Source organism: Rhopalosiphum maidis, chromosome 2 (assembly GCF_003676215.2).
Source record: "Rhopalosiphum maidis isolate BTI-1 chromosome 2, ASM367621v3, whole genome shotgun sequence".
Lineage (NCBI taxonomy): Eukaryota > Metazoa > Arthropoda > Insecta > Hemiptera > Aphididae > Rhopalosiphum > Rhopalosiphum maidis.
The window spans coordinates 7,151,208-7,174,372 of NC_040878.1; the positions used below are offsets into that span (position 1 = coordinate 7,151,208).

Here is a 23,165-nt window from a genome sequence, read left to right on the forward strand (position 1 = left end):
TCACAAAGCCGCCGCCGAACCACCACCGCCGCCGCCGCCGCCGCCGCCGCCGCCTGTCATCTGCCCCTGTGTGTGTACGAGCACCGCGGCCGCGACCGCACGGACTGACGGGGAGAAGTGAGAACGAGAGAAAAAAAAATCGTATATAATAATCGCCGGAGCGGCGGCATCCGTTATTGTCATCGTTTATTGTTATCGTTGTGTGATCATTATTATTATTATTATTATTATTATCCCTAGGCACGTCTGAAATCACTGGTCGCGGCACCCATTGTCACACCCCACCGCTGCCGCCGCTCACCCGTTCGGTTTACCCCGCGCAGCCGTAGTCGTCACAGCAAACAAAAACAGAATATTTCTGTGTGCGTATTATATAATATACATAACACACACACACACACACATACGCACAGGGGTGACCCGTAGGGGGGAGGGGCGAATCACCGCGAGCTTAACCTGTATGTGCGTGTAGCAGCGCGTGTGCGTGTACGATCGTAACCGTCGGTTTTTACGATGAAAACATAAAAATCGGCCGCCAAAATATGATTAATGGACCAGAGAGGTGATACTCCGCTGGTCGTCGAAAATATACGACGCGCATGATGTACAACAATATTATATATTATATGTACATGTGTTTCGGTGCGTTTCTTCTTTTCGATTTGTTGTTGTTGCTTATTTTTTTCCTGACGAGGGGACGCCGACAAATGGATATGATATGCTCGCGGTGTGGCGAACGTAATAATAATGTTTGTCGCTAATATCCCGGATGTCATCGGCACGACAATGGGCCGCTGTGTATGGCCGCGGTACCTAAATGACAGACCGTTTGCACGTCACGTACCTACAAATATATATTATGATGTAGTAAATGACAACGGCGGGTAATAATAATACTACGGTTGTCTCGCGTGACGGTGATTCTATATTGTCACGTCAAAGGTCTCTCGTTCCCGGCGAAATCGCCGCGTTAATGATTTTTCATCGGCATATGTCCCGACGAGGTGGCACGACGCGAGTCAAAAGTATAATGAAAACCTGGACAAGCTTGATAATGTTCATCAATCCATTATTACAGGATGAAATATTTCTGTATTATACCTATATACCATAGAACTAAGTACAGCGTAATTCTTTTTGATAATGTTACAGGAGAACATAATTGATGCGTCGAGCAAACTTACCTCAATTCAGTATAAAAAAAAAAGGATTTAATGCTGATCAATTATTTTGTTGACGCATAATATTTTTATGAGCAATAATTGAAGACAAAATAATAACTAAAATGTAGCCCATTTAAAAATATATAATGTACATGCGTTAAAGTCACTATACTGTCTCTAGTTAAATGATATATTAAAACGCTATTAATATTTTCTTTTAAAATATGATAGTTAATAGGTATTAGGTATCTTACAATTTCAATTTGTTTTTGGCAATATTAACGTTTGTGTTACATTTTTTTTTTTTTTAATTTAAAATAAGTTATGGAAATTAGCAATTATTACATGAGATTACTGTAGCCTTATTATAAGATATAAATTATAACTTTTCATAACGAAGTTAATATGTTATAATAGGTTAATATATTGCATGACATTAAAAGTTTGTACATGGCTAAGGAAATCGAATAGATTTTTGGTGGTTGTGAGGTCTAGACCTAGTGATTTTTAAAGAATCGGAGAAATGTTAAAGTTGTTTCTGTCTTCTAAACACATTTTGCAGTTATTGTCGCGATAAGCTGACTGGTGAGAATCTTAGCTAGACATAATTGACTGTATATATTTATTTTTACTCAATTTGTTGAAAATAAAAATAAATAATTTGTTATAGTCATTTTAAGTTTCTTTCATTTGTTACGCTGAAAATTCAATAAGGCGATAACTATTAAAATGAATTTTATCGTCTTTTGTTGTGTTGTACTGTTGTACTATAGCCAGATAATTTAGTACTTGCAATATGACCAGTACGTAATAAATACAATGAAGTGTTTTGAAACATCCATCTATTTTTATTTCAATAGCAAGATTTAAGTGATTGCACGTATGCACAATGTGAAACTTAATATTTGTTCGTATCAAATTCGATTTATTTTTCGCGTTAAATTTAAACTGAGCTCGCGCGAACAATAATAAATACTTTAGACACTTGTCTTCGCGTTTCTGCTCTCTTTGTAATAATCAATAATCTTATCCCAATAATTGTTTGAGTTGATCACTCATCTACACTTGGCCGTCTTTAAAATACGGCTTAAAATGTATTATGTACCAAAAACTATACAATATATACCTACTGCGGTTATACTCATTTTTGGTTAAAATTGATTTAAAATGTATATATTGTGGTACGAGCGTTACAACTCGCAAGTCATTTCTATGGACAGAAAAACCACGCGAAAACATTAAATTCGAAGCCCTACAGAGCCGTGATAATAAAACGTGGTATGTTTACGCTATATCGTAAAGTAATATCGTTAAATCTTAATCCGTATTTAAATTTCTTAAACGCATTTAATGCGTATTATCTGTTGTGATTTTAGTCATTGCTATATTTAAATATGTCGATGTCTTAGGCGTACTGTTTATTTATATATACCTAAGCATATAAAACACGTCGCCTAAAACGTTTCGTTTTTAAAAACATAGTAGAACAACCCTGCCGCTGACAGCGCCCCGCCGCCTAATACCGTATCTACACCATTAATTTGTCCAAGGGATTATATCGTCGGATACGAAACACACGCTCGCATATTATACAATACGTATATATAATATACAAACATAATATATAAACATAATATATAGACGCATAAAACGTGTTGTCGTTTTTGGAGAGTATTTCGAAAAGGAAACGCTGGTCTCGCAACCATCACCCGCCCACCCGCCCAACCCTACTATACCGTACCGAACACCCGCACGACCACTAATTACGTATAATAATATGTGCTGGCGAGCGCGTCACACCGTTAAAACACGGCTTCCGTCGTATGCGGCGTGTTATTATTACGGGAGCTTATTGCCATCACGATTTATGTGCATTTCTGCTGCCGACGACGACTGCTGCAGTATACGTATAGGTTTATATTATATACATGTGCGCGCGCGCGCGTGTGTGTGTATTATATAGTGCACCCGCGCGCGCGACTCGCACTTTCCTCCCGCGCACAGTCATTCATCTTTCGTTACCATAATATTATAGCGTACTATACAATATGGTAAAGCGACAAATCTTCGGCATTGAAGACGCGAACCATTTGTTTGAGATTATATGATAATTTGACGATTATACAATAATACGGCTTATACGTGCACTGCAGACGATCGCCGTCACGTGCATAATAATCATATATAATGCACACGAGTGGTTTTAGTTTCAAAACAGAATAAACGGTCAGCTGTACATCTATGAAAATCAGTTATTATATTATTATATTAAATATCCGAAATATGACATTATTCAGACTATTCAGTATTCCGAGTACTCGATATCCATGATTCATGCAATACCATAAAGCTAGATAGCCGATTATGTACTTGGCTATGCAACCAAATATGAATCCTGCAGCCATGTGCGGTTTGGGCAATGTTTACAAATTTATGTTATCAACTCTCATGATAAAACTAATAAATAAAATAGACCAAATGCCGCCAAACTACAAATTTTAATCTTTAACGTTTTGTTAATCTATTCAGCCGTCGTGTCGTGTTTTTTTTTTTTTAGAGAACTTGAGTTTTATATAATATTATATATTAGAATATTTTTATACTTTTATACTTTTTTGATTCATTCACATTATGGTGTTCCACATTTCACAAATTTACGCTACTGAATAATAGTACTTGAGTATTATGAAATATTAGTATTAGAAAAATAAGTGCCTATTGCCGTTTTATCATTACGCATTTTACATTATTTATTATTTTATTGCATTAAAATAGCTACATTTTTAATTTCTAACGATTTTAGATCAATTCTATGTTAGCACTCGTTTCGTTTCAGTTACTATCACTTTAACACATACCATTATATTGATAGCAGATTGTAAACATTGCCCAACCTATACATGGTGGCTGACTTCATTTATTGAAAGTAGTAGGCTATCTAATTTAGTATATATATATATCTGTGATTATACTTGATTTAAGTGATTTAACGATAATATTCGAAAAAGTATTATTTATTATAATACTACGAAAAATTACAAATAGTAAGTCATACAGCACGGACAAAAAAACAATAATAAAATTATTCATCTGTCAATATTAACGATCACATTAATTTTTTTTCAGTCTAAATCGTTGCAACTACAAAAAAATTATTTTAACATGGTCATTTTGATTTAAGACTATTTTCCCATTAACTTGGTATGGTAAATACGTTTTTCTCGAAGAAATTCAAATGCGTAAATCGTATAATAAATCAAAGATTATCATTTAGTTCACGGCATTTTAAAATGATAAATTCATCGACAATCAAAAATTCATTAGAATATAATATTATTTTATATTATTAAACATTTTTTTGAAAGTTAATAATTACATTTCACTGTATATAACAACTGATTAGTGATTACTGAGTGTCTGAGTGTCGTCATTGTGTTATGTAGGACAAGTATTTAAGGTCACCAGCAGAAGCCATATTCAATTTACCAAAATTAAACACTTAAGAGTTCCCTAAGTGATTACCGCAACTGATCTCTACTTGAAAAAGAAAATAATAAATAATATAGCAGTTTTAAGACATTAACGTTAATAATAGACAATTTTTAATACTCATGAAAAGTTACTGCACACAAATACACAATAAAGACTACAAACAGCTTGTAAACATAAATATTTATGGTTATTAGGTATAAGTTATATATATATATATATATATTATTAGAAAAGTGTCAAGCTAACAAAACTAAAATAATTATTGATAAGTAAAATTATTCAAATTTATGATTTAGTGTTAGCCATTAACGTGAAATATTACAAATATGCAATTAATTTAGTGTTGAATATGCATGTGACTATGCATGAATATTTTGAATTTTATAGTGTTTTAAAAACAGCTGTTTTATATATTCATAACTAAATCTGTGCTTAATGCTTAACATAGGTATTTTAGAACGATAATATTCAATACAAATTAAAATATAATAGTTTACTATTGCTTAATAATATATGGGAGTTTTATTTTATTATAAGATTCAATATTTTGCGATTATATACTAACCGATATCAAAATATGTAAGACGAAATTTCCAGTGATCAAAATAAAAATCAATTAATATTATTATTTTTCATAAGTATTTGCAACAACATCAATGAAATTACTTGCACTAGAACCATTGAAAATAATAAAAAATGGTAGGTATTTACTGATAAAATACTACTTTTATTAAACTGTTTGTCTAGAGTTAAATTTATAGTAAAGATGTGAAAAACTTAACGAATAGGTCCTAAAAAAATAAATTTATATATAATGTGTAGTTGTATGAATCGTCATCGTGATATGTTATTGACTCGTGTATAATGCTAATAAATAATTTACAATATGATAAAAAAAAATTTAGATCAGACATAGATGTGTAGCTTGTCTGACCTTCGTCAAAATTATCATGATTAATTCTCGAAAGTTGAATGATTTTTATATTTTTATTGTGTGCATCCTAATTAATAGAACATCATGATAATAATTCATTCCATTCACATAATTTAATTTGAAGTATGTATTTTTTTCCATAGTTTTCATATTTTGACTATTTTTCAATAATAATATCAGTTAACAAATTTTTTATTTAAATTATTCATAGTCACATTTTTGACGAATTTCCCAATGATCAAAATAAAAATAAATTTTAATATCATTTGCTCGTGGAACCATTTATACTTTTTTTCTAACAAAGTTTTATGTAATTTAGTAAAGTATGAAAATTATTTTAGTGTGATTTTGCAATAAATGATTATTTCGTAATAAAAAAAGACTAACGGGTTATTAATATTAAATGAGTTATTGTTATAGACTAAGCGCGCGCGTTGTGTGCGAAGAAGATAATCAGTAGATATTTAGTAGATAATCAATAACCTATTCATTTTAAATAATTTAAATAAAAATTACATACAATTATAATTGTATTTAATATAACAATAATTGAAAAAAATGTATTGTCCGAAAAAATCTATTTTTCTTTTTTTTTTAATAGGTATACATAATATAACAACATATTGTATAATATAATGACATATTATTTTATTATAGTATTTTAGGCCTTCAAGGCTTATCTATGTAGCCAATGTAGACAATAATTTAGCAGGTAAAATTATACACCTAACATTTTTCAATCATAAATTATTGGTGCGTAACCATATAATTTATATTCACAATTTTTATAAACATTCATAAGATTCAAATGAATGTTATATTGTTATTGTGTCAAAATCATTTTATTAATGTACTGTATATAAGCTGAAATGATGATGATTACAACACATAGTTAAATTTACTAAAGGTCTAACTGTAATTTTTAAATTTAAGTTTCTTATTATGTATAAGAATAACTGTTTACAAAATGTTATATTTCATTTACAATTTATGACCGTTTATAGATTTTTTTTAATTTTAAATATATGTAAGTTACAGAAATGAATAATAACAATATTACAATAACAAATTACCTAATTAAAAGGTATATTTATAAATTATTATAGTGAGACAAAATATCTGTCACCATCACCACATTAATTGAATAAGGAAATATAAAAATTTAAAAGCGATCAGTATTTATTATTTAATTATGTTTGAATAAATTATAGTTATTTAAATAACGGTTTGAGTTTTTTTCTATAGCTGAATATTAAAACTTCAAAGATATAACTATCGATAAATACATCACCAGCGTACATTTTTTGTGTCACTTTCCATTGATAGTTAGTTATATCAGAATACCACTGAACACCTTCTTGAATATCATATGTTGCATTTTTCAATTGACAATTAACCCAAACACAAAATGTGAATTAATTATTATAATATTTTGAAAAATATTTGCATACAATTATTTTTATAGGTATAATTTAAAAAAGGTAGGTAGGTAAGTGATGTGTGTGTGTGTTCAATTTGAATTCGATGATATTTTATTGAATACGAAAAACGATTCTTAGCAGAGACGGTCTGTCAGCCTATATCATAAAATATATTAAATTTCATAATAAGTTTAATAGCTATTAAAGTAATTTATTTTACTTTTAGTATTACAATATTTACAATAGGTTAACGTATTTTTTTCTGAAAATATTGCATCAATTATTATATTATTAGTGTTTAATTATTATAGCAATATATATTTATTTCATATTATTTTAGTTTGTATAACTCAAAATTTAAAAACATATTTCTGTGAATACCGCGAATTATACAATCTTTTTTTGTAATTAATGCATATGAAGAAATACTGTTTAACTTCCTTACTTTATCTACTGTATTTAATCTAACATTACAATACATATATACAATAATAATGTTGTTAACTGCTATTAATTTTTCAGAAAAAAAATGAACATTGAGTTTTAGTTCTATGTAAATATCATGTATTCAACATATGAACGTCCAACGTCCGATTGTTTGTACAATTCTATGAATAAATAGTGGTTGAAAATTAATATATCTAAGAGTATAGGGAAGCTGACTCTATTGTATTGGCTGTTTAAAGTGTATTATGTCATTGAATAGGTTACTGTAATATTTTCAATATAAATATAATTGTAAAATTATGCGTACAATATGATATATACTTACATTTATATTTTATTTAGTTAATACTTTAAATTTATATTTTAGTATTGTAAGATTCTAATCATGGGAAAATATATTACTTGTATTAATGTAATACAAATGATTTAAACGTCTGTTTTTTATAATTTTAAATAAACAAATATATGCTTATGTTTCAATAGTTTAATAATTTATTATTTTTATTACAGCAATAAAGTGGTTTCAAGACGTATTGGAAATGTAAAATAATTATATATATATATATATATTATTAATTCCTTACTTTATCTAATGGACAAACCAAGGGCGGATGAAACGACTCATACCATCGGGACCAAATTTGATTCTTTTGTAATAATTTGGGGCAGACATCTTTTATTTTCCAAGTTTGAAAGTATTCACAGTTAATGCCATCAGGATAACAACGATAGAAAATTTCAAGAACCTATAAAAATAGATTATGCATGATTTAAATTATGAAGCTAAACAAATAGAAATATAGTGTTGATTATACAATTATAATTATTAAAAATATTCAAAACAAACAGAAATTATATAGATATTTAACTACATAAAAGATGAAATTTATTTAATTAATTATTATTATAATATAAAATGATTTATATTATAAACTTATAATATAGTTTAATTTGTAAAATGGTTTATATTTACTTACATTGTCAATATTTTTTTTAGAATCGATTGTAATTTGCCCATTTACATATTGTATATCTTTATATCGATCGATCGAATAATAATCAACAGTGATATTAGGTTTTACATCGATCTTTTTAAAACGCACAGTGTATGTTAACAATGGATTGAACTAAATGTTATAATAAAACATAAAATTTATATAAATATAAATTGTGGACCAGAGAAATAATTTGTAAATGTACCTGCTATAGTTCATACTTTATATTTTTATTATTATATTGTTCGATGCTTTAAAATTGAGGTAACTTAAATCCTTGTAATAAAATAAACTCAACATTCTAATTTAATTTTTAATACTTAAGTAAAATTACCAATTATGTCAATCTTTGTTGTTTTCTTTGCTATTATATGATGTTAACTGAATTTTTTTTTTTTTTTTGAATTAATTAAAACTACTAACTTAAAGTTACTAATTTTGATGAAACAATAAATATGCCATGAGATTATAAGTTATGAAATTGTGTGCCAATTTTTAGTACAACTTCTGGCTATATTCTGAAAAATATTAAGTATACGTAATAAAAAGGATATAATGTTTATGATAAGTCCTCCAATAAGAATAAAATATATCATCTTTAAGCATGTTGACATTATTTTCTTGCTTTGCTATGTATTAATGTATTTTCTTGTGATAGATTAATATTGTCTATACTTTAAACCGGAAAAATAGTTTGATTTAAATATTATAATATACTTCAAATGCGTATTATCTCTTTAAATAGATCGACAATTGACCATGAAAAATAATATTAAAAAATTTAGAACAAATAACTATTATTTTGTCAAACATTGTCATATTGTATCGATTTCCCGTTTATTGTTTTTTTTTTTAAAATATATTTTGCTGCAATTTTCCATGGAATTATTTACATGTGATACAAAATACTCTCAAATTTATGTACGACAAATGAAACGTTGGTAAAATTACTAATTGTATTACAATAATATAAATTGCATACTAGTAAACACTAATATTTTAATTTTATTGTTTTCTGGAATTTTAATGTTATATCTCACACGAACAAATTAATGTTTGGGATATCATACCAATTGTATTAAATTATATAATAAAAAATAACGTTTGCTTGCTTTTTATTTTGCATTAGGAATCATAAATATCATATATTTACATAACATATCCAACAGACGCGACATTGATTAACGGTATAACATACATCCTATGATAGGTTAACCTAACATATTACAATCAGAAAATAGTCGATACAATTACAGCGGATGCAATTACAAGGATTTCGCTATATATATAAATATATTATGACTTGGATTATTAACAACGCACATAATGTACTTCACTGGCTCTTTAAAGCAGTCGCTGTAGGAAGATTTCATATGCTGTGCTGTGCTGCTACGGTCATACTTATCCCGTATGCTGACGTGAACGAGTGAAGGGTTATGTGATAATAAAGTGCTACCGTAGTCTGCTACACTGTTGCATAGCCCATCAGGAAGCAACAATGGCTTACTGTAGCTGCGGATGTTGGCTGTTTTCGGCTGGTTTTTGTTCTTCCGGTCTCGATGATTTTCTATAGTATATATCTTCGAAGGTAAACTACTGAGGTGAATTTTAGATTGATATCGATTCTGTCTGGTCGTATCGGGTTAGGTAACCTGTACTTTAGTGCTTAATATTGGTGGGTAGCTACAGTGGTTAAGTGAATTGGTTTCATTCACATGACTCTGCCAAACTTGTGTTTTTTGTCGTTCTCGCCTAATGATTTATTTTCATAATTGTGTTCTATTAAATTGTTGCCACAATAACTAACAAGAGAATAAATTATTAACTTAAAATGTTAATTATTTTTAGGTTTCCATACAGTACCGGGTCGGAACCGAATTATTAGTTCATAAAGACGTCGCTATAGTTGTGCTATTATCAATGAGGGTTTAAGGGTTGTTTCATTACAATGTGATGGATTTCATGATTGGTATAATTCATTTCGACCAATTTTTTATATATAAATTTGCTTTTAAAGCATAACCCTAAATAGTTTTACTTTAATCATTATGTATCAATCGTTACACTTAAGTGGAAGAAAACGATTATATCCAATTGGGCTGTTTATCAATCTGGACGAACTTTAATATAATAACATGTAGGTACTAGGGTTACTAATTATTAATACGTAAAATAATAAGATGATAGATGTAATTATTAAATGTTTTTTTATGATTATTTTTATACCTAGTTTTATATGTATTTTTTATCTTTATTTACGTTTTGTTTCTGATACTGTATGTTCTATTCTAATTCCCTGAATATTCTTTATTTAACAGTCATCCCAGAACACGTGACAATTATTTAAAATTGTATAAACAAACTTTAAATTATATTTTCCGTTTTTTCGAGTAAATGAGAAACGATGGTAATGATTTATAGTATCTACGGTGTTTTGGTTTTGAATTACAAGAAAATGAGAAAATCATTTGATGTGAAATCTTTATTTTACGCAAGAATATTTTTTTCATAAAAATGAAAACTTCAAAAAATTAGGCTAGTTGAGTCTACTTCTTAAGCTGTTTCCAAAAGTATTTCAATTGATTTTCCATTGTTATTTCTGTACACCTTATTTATATAACCTATACAATCTGCTAACCGACCATCATAAGAATTCACTATCTATTCTTACTTCATTACATAGGATATCAATAAACTAATTTTTTAATCGTGAGTTTATGTATTTGTTTCTCCAAGATCTTAATTATTTTTCACTTATTTAACAGCTCAATAAGGTGTATTGTGCCTAGACATAAAAAAATTGAACCATTTAATTAAAGTTACCACTTGATTTGTCACCATTTCCGAGAAAAGGTAATTTTAATATTATGTTCGTGTTAAATCAAATACAATTATAATTATTTTAATATTAAATTATTGTTTGTGAACTGATTTGATCAAAGCTTGTCTTTTTGTGATGATAGTAACTACGTAAATATTATTTGATTTTTTGATTAAATTTCGGTAATAATTTAAATCAGATTAGTGTGATGAAAAAAAATGTATTCCGGATCCAATGTATAGTCCTAGATTATGTTCTTCGACTAAGTTGGCACCTATATGTTGAATATTAAAGCCATCTTCGTATGAAAAAAAATGATTTTGAACGATAATGCTACTTTAAAAAAAATATAATTGTTGAGATTATTTTGTATAAACTACTCTAAACATTATACAATAATAAGTGCAGCCAAAAATAAAATGTTTAAACTTCTGAAAAATATTAGAGAAATAATTTATTTTTAGATAAAATATAAAATACAAAACATATAATACGAAATTTTGTATAATTTGAGCTCAATGTATTGAAAAATATTATGTTGAATAATATACATATATACGAGTACAATATAGTGTTTGATAAATAGTACTAATTTGTTTATATTTAATTAACTATAGCTTAATTGAATAAATAAAATATTATGGTTTTAAAAAAGATTTAATTTTTTTTCTGTAACCAAAAAATGATCCTTCAATCACGAGGCTACCAATAAATACATCATCAGCATACGTATTTTGAACTAATCTCCATTGGTAATCAGTTGCTTCAGGATACCACAATAGTATCGGACTAATATCACCAGTTCCATTTATAATTTTATATTGTCCCTACATTTAATAAATAATTACTATTAAACTTTACGAATTAGGAAACATAAGTATATTATAAAATTATTTATTTTATATATTTAAAATTGTTAGTGTATCTATGTTTGCATTTTAAATACTGAGATAAATTCTGGTATTCTGCTACGCATAATTTACTTATTATTCTAATGTGTTGTAAACAATTGAAATCCTACGTATTTTTAATTAAATATACAACAATATTTCGTCTGAACAAAAAATTTTTTTACCTTTGTGAGTATCATAATACAATATTTTCGTTATTATAATCAAATGCAAAATAACTATTTAATATAATTTATTACTTTCTTACTTTATCTATTGGACATTGCATCGGTGGATCAAACGAACCATACCAACGGGACCAAATTTGATGCTTGTCCTTTAATTTAGGACAGATATCTGTTAATTTCCAAGTTTGAAAGTATTCACAGTTAATGCCATCAGGATCACAACGATAGAAAACTCCAACAACCTGTAAAAAGAGATTATACACGATTTAAATGTATAGCAAAACAACTAGAACTTAGAAGTATACTATTGCGTCAATAATATTAACAAGCAGTAGTAGAAATTTAAATATAAAATATTCATCGTCAATGATTTTATTTTTACTCACTTTGTTTATAGATTCTTTCGTATTTATTGTTAATTTTCCATTTATGAATTGTGCATCTTTATATTGATCGATCGAATAATAATTTATAGTTATGTTAGGTCTTGCATATAGTTTTTTAAAACGTATAGTGTATGTTAACAATGGATTGAACTAAAAATTTTAAAAAAAAACATATATTTTGTATAATCATCAATTGTGATTTATGCTTATTCATAGTTCATAATTTTTATTTTTATATTGTACTAGGCTTTAAAATCTACTAACTTAAATGTTTCTTATAAGATTTACAATAACATCATTGTAATAAATTTTGTAATAGTTATGTATAAATATCAATCAATAATTATATTTTTATTAGTTCTTTTATTTTTTTTATCAAGTATCAACTGTATAAATGTATTAACCTACTTAATCGACGTTAATTTTGATTCAACAATAAATGTGCCATAAGATTATGATAAATTAATTTGTATGTATGTCGATTGCAAGAACTACTTCCGGAATTATTCTAAAAAAATGTAAGCTACACCTAGTTTTACGAAATAATAAATACTTACAGACATAACATGTACGACAAGTGCTCCAGTTATAATAAAATATATCATCATCTTTAAATATTTGATGATTATTTTATTGTTGACTACTGTGCTATGTATTTATGTATTTCCTTGTAACGGATTAATATAGTGTCTATATTTTATGACAGTAAAAATGAATTTAAAATAGTTTGATTCAAATATTTTAATTAACTTCAATCGCATATTATCTGTCTAAACAGATCGGGTATTGGCCATGAAAAATTTAGAATTAATAACTATTATTTTGTGAAGCATTGTCATATTATACCAATATCTGTAAATACGGTTTTTTTTTAAACATATTCTGCTGCAATTATCCACAATTACTTAATTACATGCGATACAAAATATTCTAAAATGTATGTACCATAAATAAAACGTTGATAAAATTAGTAATATTATTACAAGAATTTGAATTGCATACCAATAAACACTAATATTTTACTTTTATTATTTTCTGAAATTTTAATGTAATATAAAAACAAATTATTGTTTGGTGTACCTATTTCTAAATTTTTTAGTTGTAAAATGAGTCATGTCCAAGAAAAACTTTAAATCATTATTTAATTTTTTGAGTGAATGAAAAATGTTAGTAATAATCCCAAGTATCTATGATATTTGGTTTTCAAAATGATAAGAATATAAGAAAATTTAATATTGTCTGCGTGAATATCTTATTTCGTGAAAAGTTAAACTTAGTTAATATCCTTTACAAAAAAAAAAATATTGGAATTACAGTGAATTACCAAGTAGATCAAAGTTTTTATCAAAAAATAACACTTTTTTTCTAGTATAGTGCATTAATTGTGTTAGTTGTTACAAAATAAAACACTATATAATTGTTATATTACCACATTCACATCTTCATTGGGATTCTAATGAACCATGGAAGATGATATGCTATATTATTATACAATGGTACCTAATAGGGTTTTAGTAAATTTTGATATGAATAGGACTGTCCTGAATGACAAATCTTAATGGTGGGGTTGTGGGGGGCTTGATTCATTAATTTGCTAACTCTAAAAACAATATCATTTGATTTCCTCGTATTATTAATATTATTTTTTATTAAAATTTAACATACATTTCATACTATATAGGTAAACATACTAAAGATTTATAGTTTTTCATGCGTACAATAAGTAATTAGTGAAATTAAAATATTTTATATTGGTCAACACTTATCACATTACAGTAGGTATTTTGGATTAGGTAAAATAAATACTTATAACATGTTCATTTTAATTTTTAGTAGTAAAAATACTTTATTATGATAATAAAATTCTTTGTTTTATTTCCATCCACTGTGTAAAAATTTTATACTTACAACAATTTTATACACAAAATTTTTTTGTCTATTTTTAAACTGACCATACATGATACTGGCGAAATCGCATGACTGAAAAATATCAAATTATCATTTGAACCAAAATTGTTTGTAGTTAAAATTTCAATAAGGTTCTAGCTGTTTCCAGTGTAGTTTTGTCTACTCTTTCACCTTGTTATTTTTAAAAACCTTTTTTTTTTAACGCAAACAAACTTCTAATTGATCATCACGAGGTCTATATCAGCTATGACTGAATTCTTTCACAAATATTATTCTTGCTTCATTACTTAGGATATCATCAAACTAATTTTGCAAATATAAGTCTAAATATCAGGTATTCTAAGATCTTAATGATTTGTGTCTAGAGCTAATTTGAACCATTATATTGAAATTACCATTATATTCGTCATCATCTCAAAGATTATTATTGCTTACACAATTTGTTCGTGTTACATCAAATGAAATTATAATTATTTGGGTATTAAATTATTTTTCGTGTACTAGTTCTATCGGTTCTTGTCTTTTCGATATATTTATAACAACGTCAATATGATTTGTCTCCATAATTATGTTGTGGTAATCATTTAATCCAGCCTTATGTGATAAAAATCCAAGTAATAAATAAATAAAAATATTTTAATTCATAATTCAATTTTAAATTAGTATCAAATGTGACCACTGTTTAACTTCCATCTGAAGAAATTTCCTAGTCTTCTATTAAGTCTGTAGCTGTTTGTTGAATTTTAAATTCAATGATAAATCGTAGTATACAAAAACTGATTTTGAACAATAAGGATAAATGTTTCAAAATTGTCATAAAATAATAATTGTTAAATAATTATTGTTACATATTTATAAATATAATTTTTGAGATTATTTGGTTTGAACATCATTTTCATTGCAGCAAAAGTGCAAAAAGAGATAATATTTGATGTTGAAAAATATTAGAATAAAAATGTCTTTTTAAATAAATAAAATACAACATATTTAATAAAGAATATTGTATATTTTTGAGTTCAACGTATTGATAGTTATAATGTTAAATGATATATTATATGTATTTAGTGTTAGGTGAATAGTACTATTTTCTATATATTTATTTATCTATTGCTCAGTTGAATAAATAACAAATTATAGTTTTAAAATAGATTTAATTTTTTTTCTGTAGCCAAAAATTAATAATTCAATCGTGTAACTACCAACAAATATATCATCCGCATACATATCTTGAACTACTCTCCATTGGTAATCAGTTGCTTGTGGATACCACAATAGTACCGGACCAATATCAATAGTTCCATTTATCATTTTATAATGTACCTAAATTTAAAAAGTAATTACTATTAAAATTTATGAATTAGGAAACTGAAGTATATTATAATATTATTTATTTTATATAGTTAAAATCATAAGTTTATGTTCTAGCATTTTAAATACTGTACATTCTACTAAGTAGAATTTACTTGTAATAATAATGTTTTATAAATAATTTAAATCTGTGTATTTATAATTTAAAATAAACAAATATATCCACATAACATTACAAAAAATAATACATGTATATTTTATCATTGTGAAGATTATAACACAATATTTCTATGTTCTGTTATTAATATTAAATGCAAAGTAACTATTTGATATAATATAATATTACTTCCTTACTTTATCTATAGGACAATGCATCGGTGGATCATACGAATCGTACCATCGAGACCATACTTGATTCTTTTGCTTTAATTTATTACAAATACCTGTTAATGTCCACGATTGGAAGTATTCACAGTTAATACCCTCTTGATCACAACGATAAAATGTTGCAGTAACCTTAACATTCAGATAAAATTATTTAATTATAATTATCTGATTTAAATATTATTATTACTATCCCTTTTAAATATTTTTTGTTATTACTTAAAATATTTAGAATGAATAAAATTGTTCTGCATAACATAAAAGATTTAATTAATTATAATAAAACTTAATAATGGTTTTTTTTTTTACATACTTTGTTTATCAGTTCTTTCGAATTGATTGTAATTTTTCCATTTATATATTGTACATCTTTATATCGTTCGATCGAATAATAATCAACAGTGATGTTAGGTTTTACCTCGAATTTTTTAAAACGTATAGTGTATGTTAACATTGGGTTGAACTAAATGTTATAATAAAACAAACATTTTTATAAGCATTAATTGTCGACCAGAGAAATATTTTATAGATATAATTGTTAATTTATGCATTATTTACTAATATTGTACATGACTTACAAATTGAAGTAATTTACCTAAATCATTCTAATAAGATATGAACATCATTGTTATATAATTTATAATAAAAACTATCAATTTATAATTATGTCAATATTTGCTCTTTTCTTTTTTAGCAAATATCTATTTTATAAATTTATTATTTTTTCTTGATTTTCAAACAAATCTACTAACTTAACGTTAATTTTGTTTTAACAATAAAGGTGCCATAAAATTAGGTGGTATACACTTGTATTGTATGTCGATCACAAGTACTACTTTCGGAAGTAATCAAAAAATATAAATTATCTATAAGCTTAAGAAATAATAAACACCTACATACATAACATTTATGACAGGTGTTCCAGTAATAATAAAATACAATGCCGTCTTTAAATATTTTGCCATTATTTTTTTTTCTGTTTTCTGTACTATGCATTAATGTGAAATTTATAGGATATAAGCCTATAACTCCTAAGATTATATGTAGTATGAAATAGTGTTAATCCGTCAATTACAAGAACTACTTCTGGGAGTAATCTAAAATATTTTGAATATTTCGAAATCAAAAAATACTCACGGACATAACATTGATGATATGTGCTCCAATAAAAATAAAATAAAACGCAGTCATTAACATTATTGACATTTTTTTCTTGCTGTGCTATGTATTAATGCAATTGTTATCGTTGTGCAAATTAATACTGCTTTTCTTTTACGGCAGTATATAAAATACACATTTATTACTTTAATGTAGTTTGATACTTAAGTGGTACTTTAAATGTACGTCTATTCGAGCAGAACGCTGCGGGACCATGAAAAACTATTACGAGTATATAATATAGCAAATTACAAAGAACCAAATGAATTATTATAGCGTTTCCTGTTTACTTACCCCGTTGTAAATATATTTCAATTAAACCACCTATTTCTTTTATAAGTGAAAAAAATGTAAGCGTGATTGATGCAATTATGATATTATTTTATTTATTGTTGTTTGATGTATAGTAGAACTCTGATTATCCGGACTAGTTATTAATGTCGAGGGTGGTCCGGAAAAGCAAATATCCGGATGATTGACATATTATGACATATCAAAAGTTACATAATTATATGAATACATTTATTATTAGTACGTATGTTGACATAATTTAAAATTTGTAACAGTAGACAAAGAGTTTTATTATAATATTTAACTGAAAATCTTTTTTCTCGTCCGGTTGATAGCCATTCGGATATACGGAGTTCTACTGTATATTTTTTCGGAAGTATTCACATATCAAACATTAAACCCGGTTCTCAAGAATATAAAACTCCTATAAGCTTATATAATCTTAGTTGAATATTTTCCGGTTAAACAAAAAAAAAATCAAAATCATAGAAGTCCCTTTGCTTTAGTATCATACTACTATGTTTATCCGCTAAGTTTTGAATAAACTTCTTAATATTCACAAAGTCAGTACACGTTAGTCATCTGGCTACCTTATTCTGTTAAATCTTGAATTCAATGATTCGCTTATACAAAAAACAATTTAGAGCTGAGAGTTTTTATAAATTTTTAATTTTAAACTCTAAAGATATTTTATAGTTTATTTAAATATCTAAAACTTATATATATTGATGTTTATATTCAGGGAAGTGAAAACCGACTTAATGTAGAAAATGCTAACACACGACCAGTTAACTATCTATATACTTTTGTAACAGCAATTTTGCATTTTATATAAATTATTTTCCGGTATGTTAAATACACATTTATAATCATACACTTTTAATTGGTGATATTTTAAAACAAATGTACTACATTATTGGCACTTATACAAGTTACGTGATTACAATATAATATTAGGTGATATTTTTTACATATTTAACATATTTTATTATGAACTTCGTGTTTTTAAATATGATTGCCAAATGACGGACGTACGTGGTAAAACGATTGATTATAAATGGTAGAATTTTTTTTTTTATGAATTATACAGATTTATTGTTACAGGTGGTTTCTCACCACATACAAAATCTGTTGTAAAGAGATTTTTATGAATTCTCATACAAATAAAGAATTTTTTTTAAAAACATATTTTTAAATAACTTATTGAAGTAATATTATAATATAACTATTACTTATTCAGCATAATCAATTAATTATATGAGGGTATTAATATACTTTTGAAACATATTATAGTTTTGATAATATATAGATTAAATAGTCAGTATTCATTATAACGAGTAAATTTAACTTACATTACCAATTAGTTGTTTCACTGTTTTTTTTTTTTTTACTACTACCTTAAAAGTAATAATTATTTAAGCAGAGTAGGTTGAATAATATTCAAGTATGATATGCCATTTTATAAATTAACATTTTAAACTTATAGTTCATATTCAAATAATTGCATAGATGGTATTTACAAAAAAAAGACACTGAAAATCACTAATTATAGCAAAATCGTTACATTTATGCATACACCATTATATTTCTATCACCTCAGCGTGAAAGAGTGAATAGTATCCTATATATATTTTAATAAATTATAACTTTTTGTTAGAAGGCTATATTAATAAAAATTATTAATTGAAATCAATTAATTTATTTTTTAAAAAATAATAATATTTATTTTATAATTAAATCGTTAAATTAATATAAAATGTGACCACCGATAGACTTGTAGGGGTGTAATAACTTAGAAGAAGAGAGACCATGGTCTTCAATGAAGTTGGCACCTATGCTGTGTTGAATTTTAAATTCAATAATACACCGTTCTATACTAAAAATGACTTTAAACAATAAAGCTAAATTAAAAATAAATTTAATTCAATAATATTTGTTGAATAATTGTTGTGATATATTTATAAATATAATTGTTGAGATTATTTTGTATTAACTTCTCTAAACATTAATGTGCATTATATTGCAGTAAAAATGAGAAATGAGACAATGTTTAAACTTCTGAAAAGTATTAGGATAAAAATATATTTTTAGATAAACAAAAAGTAAATTATAAGTGTATTATTATGAATTTATATAATTTTGAAATCAACGTATTGAAAAGTATAATGTTGTATAATATGTATTTAAATAGTATTCGATAATTAGTACAAATTTGTTTGTTTTTAATTATCTATATATAACTCAATTGTATAAATAACAAGTTAAGGGTTTAAAATAGACTTAATTTTTTTTCTATAACCAAAGAATACTATTTCAACTGAGACACTACCAACAAATATATCATTGGCATACATATTTTGAACTACTCTCCATTGGTAATCGGTTGCTTGAGGATACAACAATAGTATCGGACCAATATCACCAGTTCCATTTTTCATTGTATACTTTCCCTAAATGTAATAAGTAATAACTATTAAACTTTATGATTTACGACACTTTAGTATATAAAAATATTATTTATTTAATTTGGTTAAAATTGTGAGTACATATTATCGCATTTTAAATATTTTACATTCTGCCAAGTAGAATTTACATGTAAAAATAATACATTAGGTTAATTTAAACCTATGTATTTATATACATACGAAAATATTTCCATAAAACAAAAATAATAGACATATTTTTTGCTTTTGTGAAAACTATAATACAATAACTCTGTCATTACAATCGAATACTAAAGAACTATTTAATACAATATAATGCTTTTTTACTTTGTTTAACGGACAACGCATCGGTGGATCAAACGAATCGTACCATCGGGTCCATATTTGATTTTTTTCTTTTAATTTATTACAAAGACCAGTTACCGTCCAACTTTGGAAGTATTCGCAATTAATTCCATCTGGATCACACCGTTCGAAAACTGCGACAACCTACACAATTAGATTATACATGATTCAAATGTAAAGCTTAACAACTAGTAGACAAATTTGAATATTAACTCATCATCAGTGGTTTTTTTTTTTACTTACTTTGTTTATAAGTTCTTTTGTATTTATTGTAAATTGTCCATTTATATATTGTGTATCTTTGTATTGATCGAATGAATAATAATCCATAGTGAAGTTAGGTGTTACGTAGAATTTTTTAAAACGTATAACGTATGTTAACATTGGATTGTACTAAAAGTCATTATAAAACATACGTTATGTAGAAGCATAAATCCAAGTAGACCAGAAAGTATTATGCAAATATACCAGCCATTTCATGCTATTATTCATTGCACTGATAAAATTGAAGTAACTTAAATTATTCTAATAACATATCCTCATCGTTGTTATATAATTTGTAATAGTTTGGGAAAATAATTAATTTTTAACTATGTAAATATTTGTTATTTTCTTTTTTAGCAAATATCTACTGTATACATGTATTATTTTTTTAGATTTTGAATTAAAACTACTAATTTTACGTTAATTTTGATTCAACAATAAAATTTTTCATAAGGTTATTAGTTAACATAATATTGTGCCTTCATTGGTACTACTAGCGAATATATTAAAAAAATAATGATAAAATATACGTAATAATAAATACTTACAGACATAGTGTTTATGAAAAGTTCTCCAATAAGAATAAAATATAATGCCATTTTTAAACATATTGCCATCATTATCCTTTTGTTCTATGTATGAAAGTAAATTTCTTGTAACAGATAAATATTATCTGCACTTAATGACGGTAAAAATGATTTTAAAATTGTGTGATTTGATATTTATAGTTTAGTTCAAACGCATATTATCTATCTCTTTAAAAAGATCGGCGATTGACCATGAAAAATAAAATAAAAACAATTTAGAATACATTGCTACTATTTTTAAATATAGTCATATTGTACCGATTTCCTGTTAATTCAGTTTTCGTAAACACATATTGCCGCAATTATCCATGTAGGTATATATTTATCAGTAAAGTTGAAGTTCAAACATCTATAAAAAATATTGCGCAAAACAAAACGCATTCCTTAATATTTTTGTCATTTTTGTGCTATGTATTATAATGCAGTTTTTTGTTGTTTTACTTTTATCAAAGTATATAGAACACACATTTATTACTGTAATGTAGTTTGTTATTATATAGGTACATACTTAAAATTTACGTCCATTCGAGCAGAACTGCGCGGAACCATGAAAAACTATTACGAGTACAATATGGAAAATTACAAAGAACAAAATTAATCATTATAGCGTTTCCTGTCTATTTACCCCGTTGTAATTAAATTTCAATTAAGCCACCTATGTCTTTTACACGTGAAAATTATGGAATCGTAATTGTTGAAATCATGATATTATTTTGTTTATTGTTGTATGATGTATGTTCTGGGTCAATAAAAAAATAACTAATAAAATATACCGACATGGTCGATCGACCGACAACCAATAAATACCGACAAGACTAGATGTCTAGATAGTCTAGAATGTTTAGATGATATACTACTAGAGACTTTTGATTAGTTTCTGGAGCATGACTATGATCTTTGTCGGATCTCAACTTATTTCTTTCATCAATCAGAATTGTGGATGCACGCCCATAACAATTTGCATTTAAAAAAAACTTTATTTCACAATCGCAATGAAAGATTAGATTTCTGTTTCTATCTTTTACCACTAAGTACGCGTTGACAACTAATTTTTCTTAGCCCATTTTGACTGGACAATATTTCAATATTTCTCTATTTTACCTATTTTACCTATATTATATAAATTACGTACAGACACTGAGTGTATCATCGATGGCTCAACTAAGTACAATGTATCTGGGCGCCTTGTGGGTTGTATGACCGATTTATTTCTGTAACATTATAATATCCAATAATTTCGATATAAGCTTCATTATTTTTAGTCTTTACTAGAGACAAGTGCTAATTTTTAAAATTTTCAGTAATATTTCCTATTATTATATTTGAGTACCTTAAATCATATTTAATTATTCATTTTTAATATTAATTATGGACAGATTTTTAAAATAAGAATATAGATTAAAAGTGAAATTAAATAACTATAAACTGCATTTGTTATTGTCGGTAGTATTAACATCAAACATTAAATTCTCATAACAATAAGGATGTAAGACTCCTATAAGCGTATATAATATTAATTATTCGTTTTCAGGTTATAAAAACAAATAAAAATCATAGAATTCACTCTCTTATATTAATATGTATATCCGGTAAGTCTTGAGTAAACTTCTTCATTTAAAAAGTCAGTACAAGCCAGTCATCTAACTACCTCATTGTGTTAAATTTTGAATTCAATGATAAATCATTGTTTATTTAAATATCTAAAAGTTATTTAATAATAATTATTTTCGTATCTAAGA

At 26.2% G+C, this 23,165-nt stretch overlaps 3 protein-coding genes across 3 annotated transcripts; all 3 read right to left on the bottom strand.

The window, feature by feature from the left end:
- Positions 1 to 11,935: 11,935 nt before the first annotated feature.
- On the bottom strand, positions 11,936 to 13,416 carry LOC113554746 (the record flags this gene model as incomplete). Its single annotated transcript, XM_026958713.1, has 4 exons — positions 13,295 to 13,416; positions 12,738 to 12,887; positions 12,432 to 12,593; positions 11,936 to 12,100 (listed from the first exon to the last, which is right to left on the bottom strand). Coding segments are annotated over exons 1-4 (528 nt in total), but the record flags the coding sequence as incomplete, so codon positions are not given.
- Positions 13,417 to 15,776: 2,360 nt separating this feature from the next.
- LOC113555266 lies at positions 15,777 to 17,480 on the bottom strand. Its single transcript, XM_026959675.1, has 4 exons — positions 17,475 to 17,480; positions 16,651 to 16,800; positions 16,308 to 16,469; positions 15,777 to 15,965 (listed from the first exon to the last, which is right to left on the bottom strand). The coding sequence occupies exons 1-4, from the start codon at positions 17,478 to 17,480 to the stop codon at positions 15,777 to 15,779; spliced, it is 507 nt and encodes a 168-aa protein (XP_026815476.1).
- Positions 17,481 to 20,047: 2,567 nt separating this feature from the next.
- Positions 20,048 to 21,498, bottom strand: LOC113555272. Its single transcript, XM_026959690.1, has 4 exons — positions 21,388 to 21,498; positions 20,819 to 20,968; positions 20,558 to 20,719; positions 20,048 to 20,236 (listed from the first exon to the last, which is right to left on the bottom strand). Exons 1-4 carry the CDS (start codon positions 21,457 to 21,459, stop codon positions 20,048 to 20,050), a joined length of 573 nt encoding a protein of 190 aa, XP_026815491.1. The 5' UTR covers positions 21,460 to 21,498.
- Between the last annotated feature and the right edge of the window lie 1,667 nt (positions 21,499 to 23,165).